Source organism: Akebia trifoliata, chromosome 5 (assembly GCF_017979445.1).
Source record: "Akebia trifoliata isolate Shusen 1 chromosome 5, ASM1797944v1, whole genome shotgun sequence".
Taxonomy (NCBI): Eukaryota; Viridiplantae; Streptophyta; class Magnoliopsida; order Ranunculales; family Lardizabalaceae; genus Akebia; species Akebia trifoliata.
This window is the reverse complement of record NC_141379.1, coordinates 35,363,875-35,385,711: the sequence shown is the minus strand read 5'-3', so window position 1 is coordinate 35,385,711 and position 21,837 is coordinate 35,363,875. Positions and strand designations below refer to the sequence as shown.

At 33.1% G+C, this 21,837-nt stretch overlaps 2 protein-coding genes across 4 annotated transcripts; one reads left to right on the top strand and one right to left on the bottom strand.

Moving 5' to 3' along the window:
* Positions 1–7,462: 7,462 nt before the first annotated feature.
* Positions 7,463–12,705, top strand: LOC147402607 (putative receptor-like protein kinase At5g18500). 2 transcript variants are annotated; one of them, XM_086444312.1, is made up of 8 exons: positions 7,472–8,168; positions 8,603–9,285; positions 9,400–9,504; positions 9,859–9,981; positions 10,069–10,239; positions 10,402–10,531; positions 11,277–11,489; positions 12,293–12,705. In XM_086444312.1, the coding sequence occupies exons 2-8, from the start codon at positions 8,624–8,626 to the stop codon at positions 12,431–12,433; spliced, it is 1,545 nt and encodes a 514-aa protein (XP_086300438.1). In that variant the 5' UTR covers positions 7,472–8,168; positions 8,603–8,623; the 3' UTR covers positions 12,434–12,705. The 2 variants fall into 2 exon arrangements, with proteins under 2 accessions (XP_086300440.1, XP_086300438.1); XM_086444314.1 differs by lacking the exons at positions 10,402–10,531; positions 11,277–11,489; positions 12,293–12,705 and having other exon boundaries at positions 7,463–8,168; positions 10,069–10,243.
* Positions 12,706–13,434: 729 nt separating this feature from the next.
* Positions 13,435–19,099, bottom strand: LOC147402606 (pto-interacting protein 1-like). Of its 2 annotated transcripts, none has more exons than XM_086444315.1 (8): positions 18,912–19,099; positions 17,237–17,346; positions 16,327–16,577; positions 16,107–16,233; positions 15,527–15,800; positions 14,857–14,989; positions 14,659–14,745; positions 13,435–13,798 (listed from the first exon to the last, which is right to left on the bottom strand). In XM_086444315.1, exons 2-8 carry the CDS (start codon positions 17,319–17,321, stop codon positions 13,661–13,663), a joined length of 1,095 nt encoding a protein of 364 aa, XP_086300441.1. In that variant the 5' UTR covers positions 17,322–17,346; positions 18,912–19,099; the 3' UTR covers positions 13,435–13,660. The 2 variants fall into 2 exon arrangements, with proteins under 2 accessions (XP_086300441.1, XP_086300442.1); XM_086444316.1 differs by having other exon boundaries at positions 17,237–17,350; positions 18,915–19,099.
* Positions 19,100–21,837: the final 2,738 nt, after the last annotated feature.

Below are 21,837 nucleotides of genomic sequence, written 5' to 3'. Positions count from 1 at the left end.
AAGCTAGAAATTGGAAATATGCCCATTTCCCCACTTGGCCACTTTCATCTAAAGCTAACTCTTTTTTCAGCTAAACACTAGAACGGGACCACCGCAGCTACTTTTTCCGAGATTCCTTTTCAAAGAATTTTTCAGACACCTTGTCGAGAGTGGCCCCACTTAATATTAGGTTTTGATTGCGGTGTTAGCGTTCCCTATAGAGTATGTGATTTTGTGTTCATGATTCAGAATGTATAGATTGATATATTTTAATATGATTTTTTTAGGAATCAAAGTTTCGGTTAATGTCATGGCTTGTGCCAGTGTGTCTTGAAATACTTTTGTATATTCTATTTTGTGTTGGGAGTGCTTTGGTCAAAACTAAAATGAAGAGAGGATGGGATGTAATGCATCGCCTGTACCTTAAAATTTGAAAGGCAAAGGAATTGTGAGCGTGCAGCACATGGTTTTAAAACTCATTTAGACGCATTGTCTCTCTCAGATGAGTTTTCCAATCTCGTTCAACAATGAGAAAAATGAACCATGGTTTTAAATCTTGTCCGATACGTTTGTCTATCCATCTCGTGGTGGACAATACCAAGACGTATCGGACGAGGCTGTCCATCCTATTTGATTGTTAGGAGATATAGGTGTGTATTTGTAGTCAATAATTTTATTTTAAATACAAGGTGTTTGGCTTGTTATGCGGCTTTGTTTTCCAAGTCCACAGACTTCATTACATATTGATTGAAGAGTACTGTATCGTTGGAATTATTAAAAGATACATTGCTTAAACCAATATTTTTCTCATATTTGTGGGCATTCTTTGCAAAATAGAAGAACAATGATTAAAATCATTCTTTCAAGTTTTGATTCATATAAAAAGAGATTAACGAAATTTGCATTAAAGCATGTGGAAGCCAGATCCTAATGCAGCAATACCACCTTCTTATTTATTTATTTAAGATGATTATCAATAATAATACACTTTAATCATACTCAAGATTGTTTTAAAATATAGGAATTTGTTTCCTTAGAACACATTTTCCTTTATTTAATTAGGTGACCACGTTACATTCAAATAATTCTATCATAAATTATGTTTTGTAAAATTCTCCTAATTCAAATTTTGTTTGTATTTTTACATACAAGAACCTAAACCAGTGAAATAAATTATATTTCTTCAATATCAACTGAAACTTGATTTTCTAGTATCCACTATATGAACCATTTTCATTCATTTTCATTATGGAAAATCCTGGTGCAGGGGGATTTTGTTTTTCACTGCATTGATGTGATAGCCATAGATGTGTTTCCTCGAGATATGAGTAAAAAGCATCGGTTATGTGCACACCTCCATGTCGGAAATGTGAGAATCGCAGTAAATTCCAATCTCACCCCAGCATTACTCTTTCGTTATCTTACACTAGATAGAGTGTGGCATGTGAAAACGCGCATTTATCTAAAGAGTTTATTTGTAATTTAAAATATTAATTAGAGGCTAATTTTGAAAATTACATGGTAAAAATGATATTTTTATAATTTTAACAACAAGCCAACGTGATTTATTTTAGTATCTTGGGATTTCAATTTTCTTGTTTATGACTAAAATGACCTATTAATTATATTAAGTTTAAATGTTAAAAAAGTAGGGACACTTTTGAAATCCCAAATTCGATGATTCAAAAACTTATTGAATGGTTACTATAGAGGCAAAAATTTGTTTGTATGCTAATGGACCCGAGTTACCTCAAAATAAGTATTATCTCATGTCTCAACTCGAAAAAGAGATTATGGTCCCATTAGAACCCAACTTGGAGGCTGAGAGCTCTACGTTTGGCGAGATCTATAGAGATTCCTAGATTGTTATGGCTCAACATAATTATCTAAATAAAGATTAATGCTATATGAGAACCATACGATTGAAAAAGAATGAATCTTGAATTCACGACAAGAAACCCAAGAGCAAGATTATGAAATATTAACTTTACGAAATCTATAAATAAATATACAAGACAAACATGAGCTAAGAAGATTTTTCATGTTTCTCATATTCATACTTGTTTTAAAACTCTTAAGCTCAACGTCGAAAGATAATCAGTAGTTGTCTGGTTGGTATGGATATCAAGGAAATGTAAAAGACATGACTGAACAACTCCAACAATTAAAAATAAAAAATCAATAATATATTTTGCAATGTTTTACATCAACAACCAGCCTGATGTAATGATAGGTCGATGTTTGAGACTTCTAAAGAATTAAAATTTCACGATAACGAGACAAACATAAATTGTCCCTACCTTTCAAGATATTTTAAGATATTATAAGACAATCCAAAACATTCAATGTTTCCGTGAAAATATTTTGTTCTGGTCTTGATTGAAATCAAAATGTTTAGAACAAATACAACAATGGCCCATATAATATTCAACAACTCATTATGTAAAATAATTTGATGATCTAATAGGACAAGTGTAGCACAATGAAAATGTGAAAAAGATCAAATGGCCAACCAGCCTCAATCTTGGACCATGACCCTAAAGTGTTTAGCAGATTGTGTGGATCTTGATTGATGAGTTGGTGGGTAACAATAGCATGTACGGTGATGGATGATGGGACCATAGGAGACAATGGGACGGCACATACAACAAATAATACCTTTAATCTGATACCCATGCGTGGTTGGTCTAAGTCGCCATTGTTGACTGGTGAACCCATGTTTTGGATCACTCATCAAAGTAGTTAATTGGATTATTTCGTTTAAGATATGATCATCATAGTCTTAAGTAGAATCAACGGATAACTATAAAGAATCATCAAATTCTTTGATGCAATTAAAGCATTGAAATAAAGTTTATTTGTTGTTGTAGTCTGAAAGTAATCAAATTTTTCCTAAAATGTACAAAAAAAAAATTAGGCAAATTTGTCAGTTCTAAGCACTTAAGAGCCTCTTATTTAATTATAATTTGGTACTCTTGATGTTGGACAAACCGACATGGACCAGCCCTCTTACACTTACTATTCTTTGGAACTCTGCATTTAACCTACATCTTTGGTTGGCTTCAAAAACATATTCTCTATTTCCGTCAGCTTTATTTATTTGGTTTCTCTTTTTAGGTCAATGACTCTTGTCCCACTTATTATGTGCTTTATTGAAAAAAAATATATTTATATATATTATATTTTTCTTCTAAATTTAAATTTTAAATATCAATCTATTTCAATTATATTTAATTATTCTTATAAGAGATATGAGTACAACAAATTCAGCATCGGAAGCAAGGATGATAGGGCGAAGAAGCATTGCTAAATAGATATTTGATTATTAAAAAAGACACAATTAAATATAAAATATCATTCTTTCTAAAAAAAAATTATTATTTTACTCTGTTAAAATATTGATTGACTTGATCGTTGAAATGTGTTAGATACACGAAATTATTGGAATTCAACGTGTAATTTCATCCCACAACCCAAGACCAAGGGATCTTTGAAGAGTTGTGAGAGAGAATGGGATTATCTCCCGCAATTTCAAGATATATATAAGTCGTGATTTTCTAAGATCCCCTGACGTGGCAGAGGCAACAACCATATATTGTTTCCCTTGAAATACACAAATGTATATCCCCATAAATATGTGCAGTTGTGTATCTCGAGGAAAGGAATCTATGATTTTAGCACATGCCACATCAGGATGTATAAGGGGGCGTGTGTCTGAGGGCAACGTCAGAAAATTAATATTCTTTTTTTTATAGAAACATTGGGTTGGTGATAATGTTTGCCATAATCACACAAATAAGATTAAGAATTAAAACTGATTAGTGCTGCATGAGAATGTACTCTTTGGAATTTAAAAAACTTACAAAAGTACCTCTATAAGATTTATGCATATTATTAAAAATAAAGTAAAGTTGCTTTATGTTCATAGGCTCATTTCCACTGATTTAGGATGCATTAATATGATTTCGAATGGGTGACAAACATGTGTTTTACTTGGTATCTCTTGGATTCGCTGCAATCATACTTTGTTTAGCCAGTAATATTTAATTTAGATTTGCCTTTCATAATGCTTGAAAGCATTGTCTTGTTCCCTTTTCTTTTTACGTTGGACCAATCTTGTATTTCAAAAAGACTCAATTAACTTAACTTAGAAGAAACTAATCCTTGTTTTTTTGGCTAAAAAGCATTATGTCTGTCATAATAATAATAACTTATGCAAAAAAAAATAAAACAAACTTTTGAATAATATGATCGATGGAATTAGACAAGTCAACTAATTTCGCTAACAAACCCTTTTTTTTTTTTTTAAATGTTTGAGTATCGAGGCAGAGTTTTGAACCCAAATTAAGATCATGTATGGTGTCTCGGTCCTACAAAATTAGAATATTGTCTATGTGGCATGTTTTAGTTAAAATTTAAAGCACATAGTCCTAAATAAATCAATTTTTATATGACATGCATGGTAAAAAAACGCGTCTTGTACCTTTTATTAGATTTCACACATTCAAATATTTAACATAACTTTCAGAAACTATGATTCTTAATAGGATTAAAATCTATCACTTATCTCAAAAATACTATTCATGTAAATTTAAATTGAATTAGGATACTTACCTTATACTATAATAAAATGTTGATTCAATAATTATTAACGGTGTGTCTTTGCAATCCACGTGTTTGTCAAAGAGTTCAAATTCCAATTGTATTAATCATTTATGTTCTAGACTTACCTTCTCCATCCTCTCTATATGAAACGACTAGGGTTCTAGTAATTGATGGATACTATGTTTCATAACTATCTATTTTATGTGTGTTTTTCACACTTATAAATATGGGATTGCCGATCTTTTTTTATAGATGAAAATTGATGGCCTAAAGTTGTTCTTTTAGTAAGATTCATATCTATAAAGATTTATTACTAACCTTAAAAGAATACTATCTAATTCCAATGATATTAGGATTCTTATCGATATTGATATCTATTATCTTTATTGAATCCTTGTGCAATTAAGAAACACTAAACATGAGGTCAATGGCCACACAATATATTCTAACACCTCTGATGATTAAAATAATAAAAAATGTAATTTTTTGAAAAAGTTGAGTTCTTTTTATTGTTGAAGAAAGTCACATTTTTTTCATTTTAAACAAACTAAGCACTTTCTTTTTTTAAAGTGGGATTTGATACATAATAGAATTTGATCATTCATAAATGTAGAAATATGGGATTTGATGATATCTAAACATTATGAATTTTTATTTTTTTCAATAGTTTATTATTTTGAATAAAAGATATGTTGATGAGTAAACATTTTTTGGCATCATAACATGTACAATTATGTTTGAGTACTTGCTATATTGGAAATATATAAAATAAATATTTTATGTGTTATTAGATATATACATTTTTCATAGTCTCTAAAATATTTTTTATATTTTATGTTTCATCATTTTTTTTCCGTTTTTTTTTTCCTGTTTTGTATGTTTTTATAAAGTTTTTGCTTGCCGTTTTAAACCTATACTCCATTTTCGTGACTAACCAACTTGATGTCTTTGTCAACCAATAAAAACATTCCACGTAAACACCTTGTGTTGCAATAGGAACATAACACCGTTTTGGGTCGTGACTCTTTGAACCCAAGTTTGTGGTATTTCCACACACTTTAACACTTTACCACGCCTTCTAAAAATATTTAAAAAAAATTTCACTTAGTTTATAATCGATTGATGTGGCAAGGACCATAGATCTTTTTCTTTGGGATATACAAGGAAAAGATCAATAGTTATGTGCCCTTGCCACATCAACCAAGTATAGACTGAGATAAAATTTTCAAGTCAGAAAATCATTAGTGATATTTTAATGGCCTAATCATTGTTCTTATGTAACATATTATACATGAGCATCAGGTAGAGAATCTTCTACAGATCCCACTTGATATTGCAAATCATGTAAGTCTTATCCCAAAGTGTCTAAGTCATGTCTTTTGTTAGCTCAAATGTTTATTATCTCAATTCATGTTCTTTTTGACCTTCTTCTTCGTTTACAATCCTAAGTTATGTGTTCCTTCTAACTAACTAAGAGTGTAATTAATCTTAAAACATATGTATTAGTATCTCAATCCTTATTTTTTTATTATACTTGTTAGAGTATTTATTGTTAATGTAATTACTTTTTGATAGGAACCATTTTGTGTAAATTTCAAGAATACAGTTTAATTGTAATTTGGGGGTTTTTTATTCAAAATTTTGTTTGAATAAGTTGAATAAAAAAAAAAAAAGAAATATTTAAAATACTAGTAGTGATTATAATTATTTTTTTGGAATAATTTATGCAAAATATGCCAATAGTATGTCTCGAATACATGAAATTATTCCTCCCCCTCATTAACGTCTTACCCTAAAAATTTGGATCAACTGAATGGATTGTGTTCCTCCATTTAAATTAATTTGTCCAGAGAACTATTGTTAGAGCATTTACAATAATGCTTTTTAAAATATAGAGCATATTTTGGCAAAAATTGACAAATATTATTTTGGTTAGTCTAAATTTGTTGAGAGCTCCACGGGACATAATAAATCTTTCATTTGTTGAAAATTGATTAAAATCTTACTAAAAGTCATGACCCCACATCTTGGAATCTAAAAACATGATTTGATGTCAAATACTTCTAAAAAATAAAATTCTAATGACTTTGCAATATATATATATATATATATATATATTATTTTTCATTGTTGAATTTTAAGTTTAAGTTTTGGAGTTTGGTAGTCATCCATTTTCAACACCTTGAGTTAAGCTAAAAAAATAATTTATTTTTTTATTTTTATGGATATGAGTTTTTTCATGAAAACTAGAAGGATGTTGTGTTGAATTGTCACAACCCATAATAAGATTTCAAATCTCACTAAGTTGGTAAAGAAAGTCTTGTTTATGATATTATATTATAATTTTATTAATTTTGGTTTGACTCCTTTACTAATCTCATTAATTAGAATAGTGATTTTCTAACTCCCCCCTTTGACATACTCCCCTTATACTCTCCCAAGGTGACGTGGAATGGGATAGAATCGTAAATTTTCTTTCCTTGGGATGCACAACTGCACTTAATTAATCTTAGGACATATAAATAATTTATATTAAAATATCTCTTCACTTGTACAAACTCTTACTTTGTCCAAGCATTAGTATTATAAAACCTTATTTTGAATCTTTTTAGTCTTATTGATGAGCTTTGTAAGTTCTAACGTAACGGCTAGTTTTTAATCTTTGATCCAATGTTCTAAGCTATTAGTTTAGTTTCATTACTCCCTCACAAAAAAAAAAAAAATCCCAAAAGTCAAGGAAGCCCCTGGACTATCATTGTAATTTGGAAAAAAAAATCACAATTTTCATGAAATTGGATGTATTTGTAATTTTTTTAATAATATCTTAAGGGCACTAAATGGTTTTGGGAAATCTGGTAACCCATCTGTTTCTTTGACCATCCAACCTATTCTTAGATTTCACTCTGACTTCTCTCCTTGAGTCCATCAACATCATCATCACACCTATTTCACTGATGTTTGACCAACAAAAAATCATTAAAAAATTCAATTAAAGCCCTCGTTGCAAGATTTTGAAAAAATTTAAGAGTTTTTTTAATTAAAATTTCTGATAATCAGTCTTCTTCAAAAGCCACATTTAAAGAAATGAAGGAAACCCAAGAAGCCATACATTTCTATGCTTCTCTTTTACTGGATGTTGTAAGGCAACTCATCATCACCTACCGCTGATAACTCCATCTCTTCTTATTATACCCACCCAGAATTCCATGTTCATGTACTATCTGCAAATCCCTTCAACTACAGGAGAATATCATTGTTATTGTACTCTAGGGTTAGGGTTAGGGTTTTCAAGAGGGGACAGGTGTGGTGTCAGAAAGCTCCATTTGAGCTTACATTCAGACACCCATTTGTCCAAAAGAGAAACCCTAAAAGGGAAATCCAACCCAATTGGCTATTTATCTGGTGTTACTGAGAATGGGATTGATTTGGGCGTGTTGGGTTGGTTTTGTACCAGCATGGGTAGTCGGGTATCTTTCATAAGAGGTCTAGAGTTAGGTTTTGGGTATTTTTCTAAGGGGGAGGGTGTGAAGGAGGAGATTCAGAGATTCAGATTGTGGAGACATATCTTGTAAATCCTAACTCAGGTATGTGAATGAACTCCTGAAAAGGTTTAGTTTTCATTTCTATTTTATGTTTATTTATTTATTGTCTGTTTGTTTGTATCACATGAGGTTGGAAATGGATTTTGTTAGTGTTGTTGATTAATTTTGTTTATGGGAAGGAAATTGAAGAAATATATATTTCTGTGGTTCTTGTTTACTCCTTAGTGTTCTTGATTTGATTCTTGCAGGTTGAAAATGGGTACTTCTGTTTATGTTTTTGATGAGTTTACATTTGTTGTTGTTCATGTTTTTGATGAGTTTATATTTGATGAATGAATATTGTTCATGCGATTCACTATTGTGTGTGCTTTGATCCATCTTTGCAAGATAGAAAATTGATAGGCATAATATAGGTGAAATACAAGTTATATTCTTAGAATTACATTTTCACTTTCTTTTCTTTTTAAATCTTATAGGCTTCTTGGCATCAGATAACAATGGCAATGGATCTTAATGCCGAACTATCCAAGAAAACAGATATTTTTGGCCTCAAGGTTTGGGTTCTTATTGGGATCATTGTTGGGGCATTTATTGTGACTATTCTATGTGTGCTATCTTTATGTCTTACTTCACGCAAGAAATCGAGAAGGGCTATTGATAAGATCCCCTTTAGCAAAATCCCAAGCATTTCAAAGGAAATCAAAGAGGTTAGGGTGGAGCAAATATCAGCCAATGAATATGTTCCTTGCGAAGGGATTCTCACTATTCACGACAAATCCAGCAACAAAGATACAGATAGAATTCTTGTCAATCTGAGCACAGGAAAAACGAAAAACGGGGAAAACAGCAGTCAGTTGGGCTCATTTCATCAAATGGAGAAGGATATTGCTGGGTCCCAATCAGGGGAAGAAGGAAATTCTGGCACTCTTACTGTTTTCAAACAGTCTTCGAATCCTATAACCGCCCCGTCGCCTCTAACTGGATTGCCTGAATTTTCTCACCTTGGTTGGGGTCACTGGTTCACATTGAGGGACCTAGACCTCGCGACTAATCGATTCTCAAAGGAAAATGTTATTGGGGAGGGCGGATATGGAGTTGTTTACTGTGGCCATCTGATTAACGGGTCTCCAGTAGCTGTTAAGAAGCTCCTCAACAATCTGTAAGTTCACAAATGATCTTGTTTTTTTTTTAAAAAACTGTGTTATAATTGTTCCTTCTTGATTCTGCTAGTTTTTCAGAAGTTTATTTAATTTATGGGATGCGTTTCTTATAGAGGCCAAGCAGAGAAGGAATTTAGGGTGGAAGTTGAGGCTATTGGTCACGTGCGCCACAAAAATTTAGTTCGACTTCTGGGGTACTGTATGGAAGGCACTCACAGGTACTCTACAATATTTTTGGGGTCCTTTGCCAAAATCTTGTGGGGATTGTTTGATCTATACATTCAAGGATTATTCTAATTTCTATATAGTGTTTGGGTTTCAATTTTGTTTGGTTTCTTTCAATTTTTCCCTCAACATACCACAGATTGTTTACTAGAAGTTAGAAAGCCTTTGTAGGAAAATTTTCTTCTTTGCTTTGATAATAGTTTTATATCTTCAAGCATATGTTCTATTCATTCTATAGTCTATTTTAATCTAATTATTATATGATAATATCTTCACTTTATTTAATAATAAATACTAGATCAAAACATATCGACTTTGGAATCACCTATTATTAAAAAAATGTTCAGGATGCTGGTTTATGAGTATGTCAACAATGGGAATTTAGAGCAATGGCTTCATGGAGGTATGCGTCAGCATGGGTATCTTACTTGGGAGGCCCGTACAAAGATTCTCCTTGGCACAGCTAAGGCGTAAGTCCATTCATTCTATACTGAATTGGTGAGTCCTTATATTTCATTTTATATCTATCTTTTACAGGCATGTAATGTTTTTTGCAGGCTTGCCTACTTGCACGAGGCAATTGAGCCAAAAGTGGTGCACCGAGACATAAAATCCAGCAATATATTGATTGACAACGACTTCAATGCCAAAGTATCTGATTTTGGTCTGGCCAAGTTGCTGGGTGCTGGGAAAAGCCATATTACCACTCGAGTTATGGGTACCTTTGGGTAATTTTTTCTAATTGGACTAACCAAGTACTTAATTTGTGCATAAATTAAATCTTGTTCTTCCTCCATTTATTTTGGTTCCTCACTTTTTCACACCCAAATAATGTATTCTAAATGACAAAATTAGTGGAATAATCATCTGTAATTTATTAATTTTTGCAGATATGTTGCTCCGGAATATGCAAATACAGGCCTGTTGAACGAAAAGAGTGACATTTATAGCTTTGGGGTTGTCCTTTTGGAAGCAATCACTGGAAGAGATCCTGTTGACTATGGGCGTCCTGCCCCTGAGGTACACAAGAATTTTATTCTTTTAACATGAAATTATGTCAACTGTTGCAAAGCCAGAGTTATGGTTTCTATTGGTTGGAAAGATGTAGTACAATCCACTTACCCCAAAATTCTAGTTTTCCATGAGAGATGAAAATATGATCGTGTACATTTATTCAGGCTTATTTCAATCACTGTGGATTCTGGTCCACGGTAGTTATATTTTCCATTCCAAAGCTTTTGGATGGCTTATGTTTTCGTATCCAAGATTTTTGCCACTTTTGGCCTGTTCTCAGATTGATTTTGTTATGGTGTATTTGCTTCATCTTCAAGCATACTGGCTTCCTTTGTAGTTTTATTCTTAGTCCTTGGGATGTGTTCTCTCTGCTCCACTAGTTGTGTTGATAAGCAAAGATGATGAACAGGATTTAAGAACTTGGTTCAGTACTGGACAAATTTCAAGTGTACTCAACAATACTTGATTCAAGTTAATCTTTATAATACCTTAGAAACCTTGATTAAATTGTGAAGAACTCGTGAGAGTTGGATCACAATAATGTCGTTTAAAATTGAACTCATTGGATCATATATGATCAAGGAGAGTACACTCGCCCTTGGATTTGACTCATTAGGTCAAACAATATTGGGGTGTTAAACATCAGAGAGTAAAGTTGTTAGAGGCACCATCCGACATTTCCAATATTCAAAATATGCATGGGTAGTCAGTTACCTGAGTCTCATTGAATGTGATATGGTGGTGCTTGCAGGTAAATCTGGTTGACTGGCTGAAGATGATGGTTGGCAGTAGGCGCTCAGAAGAAGTGGTGGACCCAAACATGGAGACTAGGCCATCGACACGAGCACTCAAACGTGCCCTTTTGACTGCTTTGCGGTGTGTAGACCCAGACTCGGAAAAGAGGCCAAAGATGAGCCAAGTTGTACGCATGCTTGAATCGGAGGAATACCCCTTACCCCGAGAGGTTTGGAATTTGTTCTCAATTTCAAAACATCAAGCAGTATCATATTCAATAAAGCTTTTTTTAAAACATTTATAGAATGAAATTTCTTTAAAACAATGACATTTAGTATTTGCATCCAATATTATCTTAGGCCATGTCTCATTTGCTGCTGCTGCTGCTTTTAAAAATCAACACCCTTTAGTTGCCATTACTTCTTTTTTTTTTCAAAAATCAACAGAAAATTTAGTATTTGCACACCTATATCTTCTCTTATTAACCGTAACACCCTTTAGTTGCAGTTACTTGGATGTTTGAACCAAAAGCATTTTCATTTTATTTTTATTTGTTTCCTCTTAGATGGAATTCCATGTTCACACTTTAGATCTTTCTGGGACCCCTTTTATTCATCTCTAGAATAAGATTCTTTTTCAATTTCTTGGTTCATTTTCTATAATCTGTGGTAGCCCCTCATCCTGTGGACTGTACCACTAGCAAACTAGTCCACTTGGCACCATTTGATTTGTTTCACAAAGGAGATCGCCTTGATCAAAGCTAAAAAACAGATACAATCTGATAATTGCAACCTTGCAATCTTTTTCATCAGAAAATACCACTGCCCATCCAAATAGGGCTGACTGATTGATTACAACAGTTACCCATACACGATTGGATATGGTTTTGGTACCATATTACACCATCGGTAGACCATCCTTGTGTCCTATTAATCTTTTACCTTAGTTTAATTGATTCTTCACTAGATAGTAACTTCCTACAAATTACCCATTACACCATTTGAATGAGAGTTTCCTTTTTCAAATTATCAGGATCGGAGACACCGTAGAAGTCAGGCTGGAAGCATGGATATTGAATCCCAGAGGGAGAATTTCTCCGACACAGACAAGAGTGATAATCCAGATTCAAAATCAGAAAGCAGAAGGAACCATCGGAAACAAATGAACAAGTGAGCCGTTATGAGGATTTGAGAAGGACTATATAAACCGAAGAGCAGTTTCTGCATTCATTCAAACTTTCTGTTGTCCTGAGTAATTTGTCTTTTGGGGTATTTTTTGTTACTTGATTTTAGATTTTGGAGAGAAGATTGTTTGGTTTATGAAAATTGGTCTTAGTATAAGAAACCAAATCATTGGTGGTGGTGTGTACAGGCCTCTGTAGGATTTGCTGATGAAAAAATTATTGGTTCCTTGGAAAAAAAAAGAAGAGGAAATTGCTTCTGATATTTACAGTTGTATGGCTTCTATAGGATTTGCTTATGAAATATTATTTGGTTCCTTGGAAAAAAGAAAAAAAAGGCAATTGCTTCTGATAAGTGCATGTTTGCTACAAGAGGCTTTGCAGAACTAACGTGACCCTGCCCCTTACATGGTTATGAATCCATAGCTAAATTGCATGTTTGAGGGTTCAACCCTTCTCTACCACCCCAATCTTTTGTGATAGTGAAGGATTTTTTTACCAAATTGAAAGCAAAAACTCTTATTCTTAATCTTTCAAGTTTCGAAGCATGCTTCTTGGTTGACATTCAGAATTGTTAACCAAATCATAACTATCTGAATTCGACACCTATGCGACCATATATGAGTTGACCCATACGTGTTGGTACCTATGTACCAACATGTGATAGCTTCATTTTGTAGACATGAAATCCTAACCCAACTGGCCATTTATTGCAACAAACAATGTTGAGGTTTATGTAAATCCAGAGCAAATTGTACGTGGTGAATTGTGAGCCATATAGAGGAGTAAACTCCAACCATGTATCTTCTCACCAGTCCCATCAACATAAAAAAATGTACCTTTGAAATTTCTTTTGGGAGAATATAAGCTTTAGGTTGAGAAGGACGACACAAGCAATCTTGAGTACTTTGAGTACTTCTAGTCGGAAAGTTTCAGAAATTGTATGGTATTTTTAAGGGGTTAAGACATACATTTAAGTTATAATACCAAATACTTGAAAGACAAAACCTGCAATACATCACATTTAAGCAGAAAAAGGAAAGCCAAGATCAGCTAAATTCGGGAACAGCAGCCTTGCCACTTTACATTAGTGGGTTGCTGTAAATAATCTTAAAAATGAAATCAATCAAACCCAACAAGTTTTTTGATAATTGAAGCGTCTGGGTATTGTACATATTCTACAGTCACCCCATTATTATGATTCATTTGCCAGACAGAATTCACAAGTTCGGGGTTTCACCAGGACCAGGAGGACCAGATCGAGTATTTAAAAGAGGTTGGAGAGCTTTGACTACAATACTCATATTAGGCCGAAAATCAGCTTCGTATTGCACACACAAGGCAGCTACTGCAGCCATCTAATTCCAGTGACAGAACAAAAGGATTAGACAACCAAATAAAAAAGATCAGTCTTAGATAAACTGCAAATATAATTCAAATAACTTGATAGACATACTTATCAAAAAAAAAAAAAAAACTTGATACACAAAGCAGATAAAGATAGAAAGGGCAGTGCACTAATGATTCTCATTGTCATCTAAGCCTTTACCCAAACCATATGGATCACATTCTCATGAATCTCTACAACCATATGGATAATTGAAATTTGATACTGCAAACGATTTCTTTGGGGTATTTATTGCCCCTCAAGCTAAATCTTAAACAGTGTTTCATCCCTAGAAGTGTCCTTAATAAAGTTGCACTACAATATTCTATCGTGGTGCTACTACAACAACAATAAATTCTAATCTTAAAACCTTAATTTCTAAGGTATCCTTCCATTGTTCTAGTTCTGATATTACTCCTCTAGTTTCAATGACCAAAACTACATCATCTGCAAATAACATAAAGCAAGGGACTTCTCAATGCAGTGATAGTTAATGCAAAAAAGATACAAACTTACTTATGACTTAGATATACGTGATATATCTATATTCTTCCAAAAGAAGTTAGTGTACCTAGAAAAATATAAATATACGTTGTTGGATATCAATGGAACAACTCAATTGATTTTTAGGTCCAAACTATACGTCAATTCATGAAATTCAGACATAAACATTTGCAAATGATTAGTGCACATGCTTTCAGCATGTTGTTTACTGTTTTTACTTGTTTTTCCAGTAAGGCATTGCTCGATAATGTATTAGCATGGTTAATAAATAAGTAGCATCCGTGAGAAGAAATGGGAACAGCAAGTGAGTTGAAGAAAAGTAATTACCTTTGCTACTGCCTTGGGAGGGTAGTCTCCCCCAAGTCTTTGATCGACGCATTGTCTTACTTTGTCTTCACTGAGCCTTGGTGTGGCCTAAATTGTAACAAAATATCCAGAAATCAGTATGAGTATACGAGGGAAAAGAAACAGATTTTTTAATTCCAACTAAAGCATTCTCAAAGCATGTAGACGAAAAAAAATTACCCATGTCACAAGACTCTGTTGCCCCCTTGGTAGTGTATGATCAACAGGTTTACGGCCAGTCAAGAGCTCCAACAGGACAACTCCAAAGCTGTAAACATCACTCTTTGAACTCAGTTGTCCAGTCATTGCATATCTGTCATCCAAAATCAGAAAACTTTGGTCATTGGTGCAGTATTGAGGAAATGTAGGCATCCAACTGTAATTTTTTACCATTCGACAGTTGAGCGCTGTGGATAACATATTTGTTGGAGGAAACCTCAGCAACCAGTTGGATAGGTCATTGTGATGGACAATCAAGTCGCATGGAGGTCCATGTGACGGCCATGGGACACATCATTTTATGGGTTTTAGAACACTGACCAGATGAGATGATTCTAACCATCTGATCATGCAAATTTCCTTGAACAACTGTACATGTTATTTCTTATCCTACGAAACACAAGGTGGTATTAAACGGTTAGCCTAATCTGGTAGTCAACTTGGCCTAGAAGATCTTCTGGATGTTACTATTGATGGTAGATTCTACTCCCCTGCATTCCACATTGTGTGTGTTGCAATCTGGCTGGTACACTGTCCCATATGGTCTATCTCAGAAATGCCCAAGCTTCCCTATTTTCATGTGGAAACAACATGACAAGCATCTACTTACGAGAACTCAGAAAGAACTTACTCTGGAGCATGATAACCAAAGGTCCCAAGAACACGAGTGGAATGAAGACGTGCTGCATTGTCAGGAGCTTGGTTTGACAAGTCAAAATCAGCAATCTTAGCAACATCATCATCAAAAAGTAGTACATTGGAGGACTTAATGTCACGATGAACAATATGAGGCTGTGTCCTGTCATGCAAGTATTCCAGTCCTTTTGCTGCACCTACGGCAATTTTTACTCGTTGGGCCCATGATAGAACTGGACCTGGTTGTGCCCCTTTGACACCTTTTCGACCTACATCAATAAATCCCACAATTTTAGTTGCATTATTGTGGACATGTGGGAGACCTGCTATTTTAGTTCCTACGGTACTGTGTTTCTCGCATGACCAATTTATTTCTAAGATATTGAAAAGTGACAATCGGCAACAAACTATACATAGAGAATTGAAATAGAATGAATCACTATCTATTGTGATACAAGAGAAAAGGAACCAAATACATTATTGTAGTCTGCGGTTCACGAAGGATTTAACTCACTATTAATCAGTGTCGGTGGTAAAGTGTTCAATCAATACCAATAGGATGGGATTTTACATACCATGAAGAATATCATGAAGAGATCCCATAGTAGCAAACTCATAGGCAAGGACACGGAGACTTCCATCTACGCAATAACCAAGCAGCTCAACAACATTTTCATTTTTCAGTCTCGACACCATGGAAACCTATGAAGTAAGATAATGAATAAGTCTATGTCAAGAGATACATATGAATATAATGAAGATGCAAGGGACATACTGTAAGGATTGAAACCTAACCTGTGCTAAAAATTCTTCGTCTGGTTGCTTACTCGCATCTAACTTTTTGATTGCCGCAGCCTGCCCATTTCTCAGAAGACCATAATATACTCTCCCATATGAACCCTCTCCAATCAAAGCTTTTGTCCCAAAGTTATCCGTTACATCCTTCAGTTCATCTACTGAAATGGAGGGAATCGCAATAGGCTGGACTTTCACAGTCTGGGCACCCTTAGATGGCGGATCTGTTGAGTGATAACCTCCACCATTGCCTGCATGATGAACTTAAATCAGATTCCAGAAGCAAATGAACACAAGGGAAAGTGATAAAGGCACTTTTACACAACACAGAACTCTATGAAGCTTCATAAAGAAGACCACCCACCAGACACGAAAGTCGTGACATCTGACAACTACAATGATATAACTAACTGATCCAGAGCCCAGACTAAAAAAAGTGAAAATGAGTAACACACGTTTGTGCCCATGTAATGCAGACAATATAGAAAGCAACATTTAAAGAGGCAAAATGAAAAAATACATAACTCGAAAATAAAGCACCAAATTTTAGGAGGAATCACAGAGTTCTTTTTTTTTTATTAGTATCACAAAGTTCATATTCAAGTCCTATTGTTACTATGAGAAAACGAAAAATCATGCCATTTCATGTCTAGCCATAAAATACCATTATGATAATGCATATTAAAAACTTCCAAATGTGCATCATAACTCAAACTTATGGCAATGGAAAATAACCATCATTTCTCCCAAGAGAAAAAAAACCCGCATCTGACAAACCAACCAAGCACTGTGTTTGTATAACTTGGCTGAATGCTAAAAGAGTTGGGGGCATTGGGAATTGGCATTAGCTATAACATATATGTCATATAGATTGATTAAGGTAATTGCATTTTGGGGTAAGATAGATTACCTGCTGAATTGTGCACCATGAACGGGCCTCCCATTTCGACCCCGTTATGGATGTCATCATCTCTGCAGCAATTGAAGAAGCCCATTGTCCTTTTTCCTCAACGCAGCTCCCTTTCAGGGCCAACAATAGTTTGCATTAGAATAACAAATCTAGCACGCGTTGTTGGACTGGGAAAACAATTGCAGAGCTTTTGATGACGAAAATTTCAAGGAAAAAAAAAATTAAAGTACATAGAGACTAGTATGAATTTTTCCTTAAAAAATGCAACTGATTTCATGCAGAAATTTGGAGAAACCAAGCATTTAAAGACTAATCAAATTAAACCTTCCAAAGTCAGAACAAATATCGTGTTCAGAGAAGATGTTCCCTTCCTCCTTATATGATCTTACATGCATATAATGTTTGGGGTCTGCTTCATTAAATTTTATCAGAATTTCTTTAGGTATCCAGGAGGGCAACTGAGAAAGAGAAAACATTGTCTCAGTCTGCTAAAGGAAACACCATTCCCAATTAGTTCGAACAAAACTCACTTATGTATTTAGTAAGTTTATTCATCTATGGAAGATTCCCAAGAAAATCAGTTCCAAATTCTATAGCAAAAGAAAAACCAAAACATGAGTTCCACCCAATTGAAAATATTGTAACAAATTAAGAAGTGACACTTAGCTAAGTGGTAAGACTTGTGGAGATTGTTCCTAGGTCCTAGGTCCTAGGTTCAAACCCTTGAACCCAGACTTCTTATGCTAATTATTAATAATTAACAATATTCCTGTACAAACCAAGCATTACCTACATTAATATATATATATATATATATATATATATATATATATATATATTATAAGAAATACATACAAAACTCTGAGGAAACTATAAATTATTTTATAATTATCTTCTCCTTGACATAAGAAACCTTGTGTATATCTAAATGGAGATGATAACACAAATACAATTTAAACAATGAAGATTAACAGTTCTTTTGATTAAGCTTTGAAAAATAGGATGGGCACCACTGTGTAATACTCCCAAACGAGGGGGGGGGGGGGGGGGGGGGGGGATTCTTCCAAAGCTCATGATACTTATAACTCTCATTTATACTAAAATACACACAACTACATGCCTCTTTACTCACAAAAAAAAAAAAAAAAATTGAGATTGTTGCATCAGAACACGTCTGGGACAAAATTTTACAACGTAACCATCAACCACAAAGTCAACTCAGAAATTGGATTTTTTTAAGATACAGATTTTCACTTGATGTACTAAGTTTTAACACATAATCAAACCACTCCACCTATCCGTCATCCAATTCACACACTTGCAAGACTAGAAGAAGCAACAAAATCAAAACAAACACTATTCCAAATTGTCTACAAGTAACAATATTAGGGGAGATGAAGAACAGATCGATGAAATACTAGCAAAAACAACTCAATTACAGCCAAAATAGAGTAAAACTGCGAAATTCAATATCAAAATTACATAATCAAGTTAGATTTCTTTTACAGTAAACACTACCAATTCGAGGTCAAATTGTCCAGAAACAAATCAAACAACGTTCTTACTATAAGACTGATCAAATATATATCAGATTACAGTTCTACAAGCAAAATAAGTATACTTCAAGGATCGATTTCAACCATAAATTTTAGGGTTTCTACTACGAAATTCTCACCTTTTTTTTTAATCTGTATTTGCTTCTTTTTTTGCTTACTATTCGAACCAACCAGTCGAGAGAGATCTTCGCGTACTAAGTGAAAGAATCCGAAACTGACAAAGGTGCGCAGGATAAGCAAACGAGAAGTGCGTAGTATAAAGCGAAATTCAAGAGAAACGGTAGTTCGTCTGTCTGATCTGTCTGATCATCCTTGATTTAAAGCTTTAAGGTTTTTCTTTAGTTCGTTGGACTAGACTAAACTATTGAATCAACCACGTGGCATAGCTGTCAGAACTTTTGGTCATTAATCTTTTTTAATTTACCAAAAAGGCATTCCCATCTATATTAAAAGACAAATGGATCCTTTCAATTTTGCTATTTTATGCGAAAATGGTTTCAACAATAAGATAACTAATAAGTCTAAAACATATTACAAAAGTACCATAGTATAATCATAGAAGTTTCATTTTACAATTTTTTTCACATGTAAAGATCTTTTAGTACTTTTATGATGCCACTTTAATGTCAAAAATCTTAATAAATTTTTTAGAAGTATTTAAAATATTTATTAAAAAAGATAAAAAAATTTTTAAAACATTATCTAATGATTTAAATTCTCTTATTTTTTGTATTTAATGATAAATTATAAATACAAATCAAGAGTATATATCATGAGACTTCAGATGATGCTTTGCCATCAAATCATAGAATTTTAAATCATTTTAGAAGTTGAAATTGAGAATACTGATCTTAAACTTTCAAATGTATGATAAAGATTTATAGACAAGTTGAACTTTTAAACTGTATTCTTGGAGATTTTGGGTCTTTTTGTATTTTTGATCTAAGTTGAGCAGGAATTTCTTAAAAAACTTCTTTTTAGGATTTTGCAATCATATGAAATTTTTTGTGTAACACCTAATTTCTTTTGTGTTTTTTGTTTTTGTTGCTTTTAGTTTTATTCTCCCTTGTTTATGGGTTATTTGATCTCTTTTTTTCTTCATTAATATATTTTTTTTAATTATAAAAAAAAAATTATAAATAATTTCTTACCCCTATAAGATTGTTGTCAAGGTAATAAGTACAAAATGAAGATACATGAGATGGAGTTGAATGATTATAAATGGTTATCACATTGTTGGGTTAATAATATTGACTATGGCGATCGTGATCAATTTTCTAATCTATATAATTTTGAAAAGAAAATCACTAGCCTAAACATATGGTTGAAGCTCTCCATTGATCATACGATTGCGATACTAGGAATTCTTAAGAAAAATGTATTTTTAGAAGAAAAAAAAATTGTAATAATCCCTACAAGATTTGTACTAATATCGAGGAAATATGTGTTTATCATCTTAGCTCAAGTGTTCATGGTGGCATCTTATATTTTTCCTAGGAGAGAATTATTACTTTAATCTTCCCCTCATTCATGAATGGAAAATATTTAATGAACCAGTTTCCATTACAGAATTGTATTTTCATTTTTTCCTGAGGGTAGTTTCGTCACACTAAAAGAGATTATAAATTTTGACCGAAATAAACAACGAAAAGTCTAGTGTCCGTAACGCGTCCGTTGAGTGGGTTTGGTCGTGAACTTAGTATGGCTTTGCCTACCGCGTTATGGTAGCTTTGACAATCTTAGAAACTAGAAAGAATTTCTTTCTAGTTTCGAGCCTCTTTGAAAATTCCTTCCTTCGACATAATCATCGATATTTCAGTAATGGCCATTCTAACAATGGGTCCCACCCCATGAGATTTTCTTGGTCAAAGATCAACATGATCTGTATCGAGACTATTTCATTAGATCATGATGCAATGAAATACGTTTTATATATATATTATTTGTTTTTATAGGTAAACTGAACTTCTACCCACAATAATTTTTTTTTTATAAGAATGGTGACAATATGATCCTCCCTTTGCATTCACACGTCTCCATCACAGAATCGTAGATCATTTGTCACGAAATACAAAAAAAAAAAGATTTATGATTATACGTATCACGAGACAAATGATTTACGATTCTATGATGGGGGCATGTGTTAAAGGAGGGCGTTAGCAAATCGTTACACTTTTTATAATCATATGAGCTATGGATCTAAACTCAAGAGTTTGATGTTGCCATTGGATGAGCCTGCTTTTAACGAGAGATCAATGACTATGCTGAAACAGATTTTTCAAGTAAACACTTTCATGTAATAAATTGTATGTGTGGTACAACATATTATATTTCATTAAGATTATAATACATTATTAAATCTTAGTATTAATTTGAGTTTGTTTTTATTTATGACTAGAGTTCGCCATACCTACTGCACGGACATCTTTTTTGGGATTAATGAGGTAAAAGTGAAAAGAAAGAAGAAGTTATGGGGTATTAAAAAAAATTTGAGGTTAAAGGATAAAAGATAGTATAAAAAATAATCAAATGAAATTAAAGGAGTAAAAAATGAAATCTAGTAGAGTTAAAGGGGATAAAGAGAAGAGATAATAAAATGTACTCCACAAAAATTATAATTAGATGGAATGTTTATCTTAATTGGATGGAAGTTTATCATCTATAAAAAAGGGTCCTACAATTGTGTTTTATTATATTGATTGTTCTCTATATATATATTTTTTATTATAAACAATATCAATGTTCAATGTAATTCGATCAAGTGAAATAATTTAAGTCTCATAAATGTAAATGAACTGGTTTTTTATAAAGAAATTTTAGCTAATATAATAAAATCTAATCATTACACATATCTTAATCTTTGTATGTATGATAGGGTATATCATAATGATTCTGACTAGCCTTACTAAGTTGGTAAGGATTTCACCCTTACTAAGGGTCCTTAGGTTCAATTTGTGGTATCAAAAATAAAGATCTAATGCTTCAAGGTTGTAGAGGGAAAGATTCTATGAACTTTGAAAAAAAAAATGAATTCCAAAAAAAGTT

Bases quoted from the DNA above. Each gene is read 5' to 3' on its own strand.
- LOC147402606 (XM_086444315.1), bottom strand. From the start codon at position 17,321: ATGGGCTTCTTCAATTGCTGCAGAGATGATGACATCCATAACGGGGTC. The intron at 16,234-16,326 runs GTTAGGTTTCAA...CTTACTTCATAG, and splicing joins ACGAAGAATTTTTAGCACAG to GTTTCCATGGTGTCGAGACT. The intron at 14,990-15,526 runs GTAAGTTCTTTC...TTTGGATGACAG, and splicing joins TTTGGTTATCATGCTCCAGA to ATATGCAATGACTGGACAAC.
- LOC147402607 (XM_086444312.1), top strand. From the start codon at position 8,624: ATGGCAATGGATCTTAATGCCGAACTATCCAAGAAAACAGATATTTTT. The intron at 9,505-9,858 runs GTACTCTACAAT...AAAAATGTTCAG, and splicing joins TGTATGGAAGGCACTCACAG to GATGCTGGTTTATGAGTATG. The intron at 10,240-10,401 runs GTAATTTTTTCT...TAATTTTTGCAG, and splicing joins CGAGTTATGGGTACCTTTGG to ATATGTTGCTCCGGAATATG.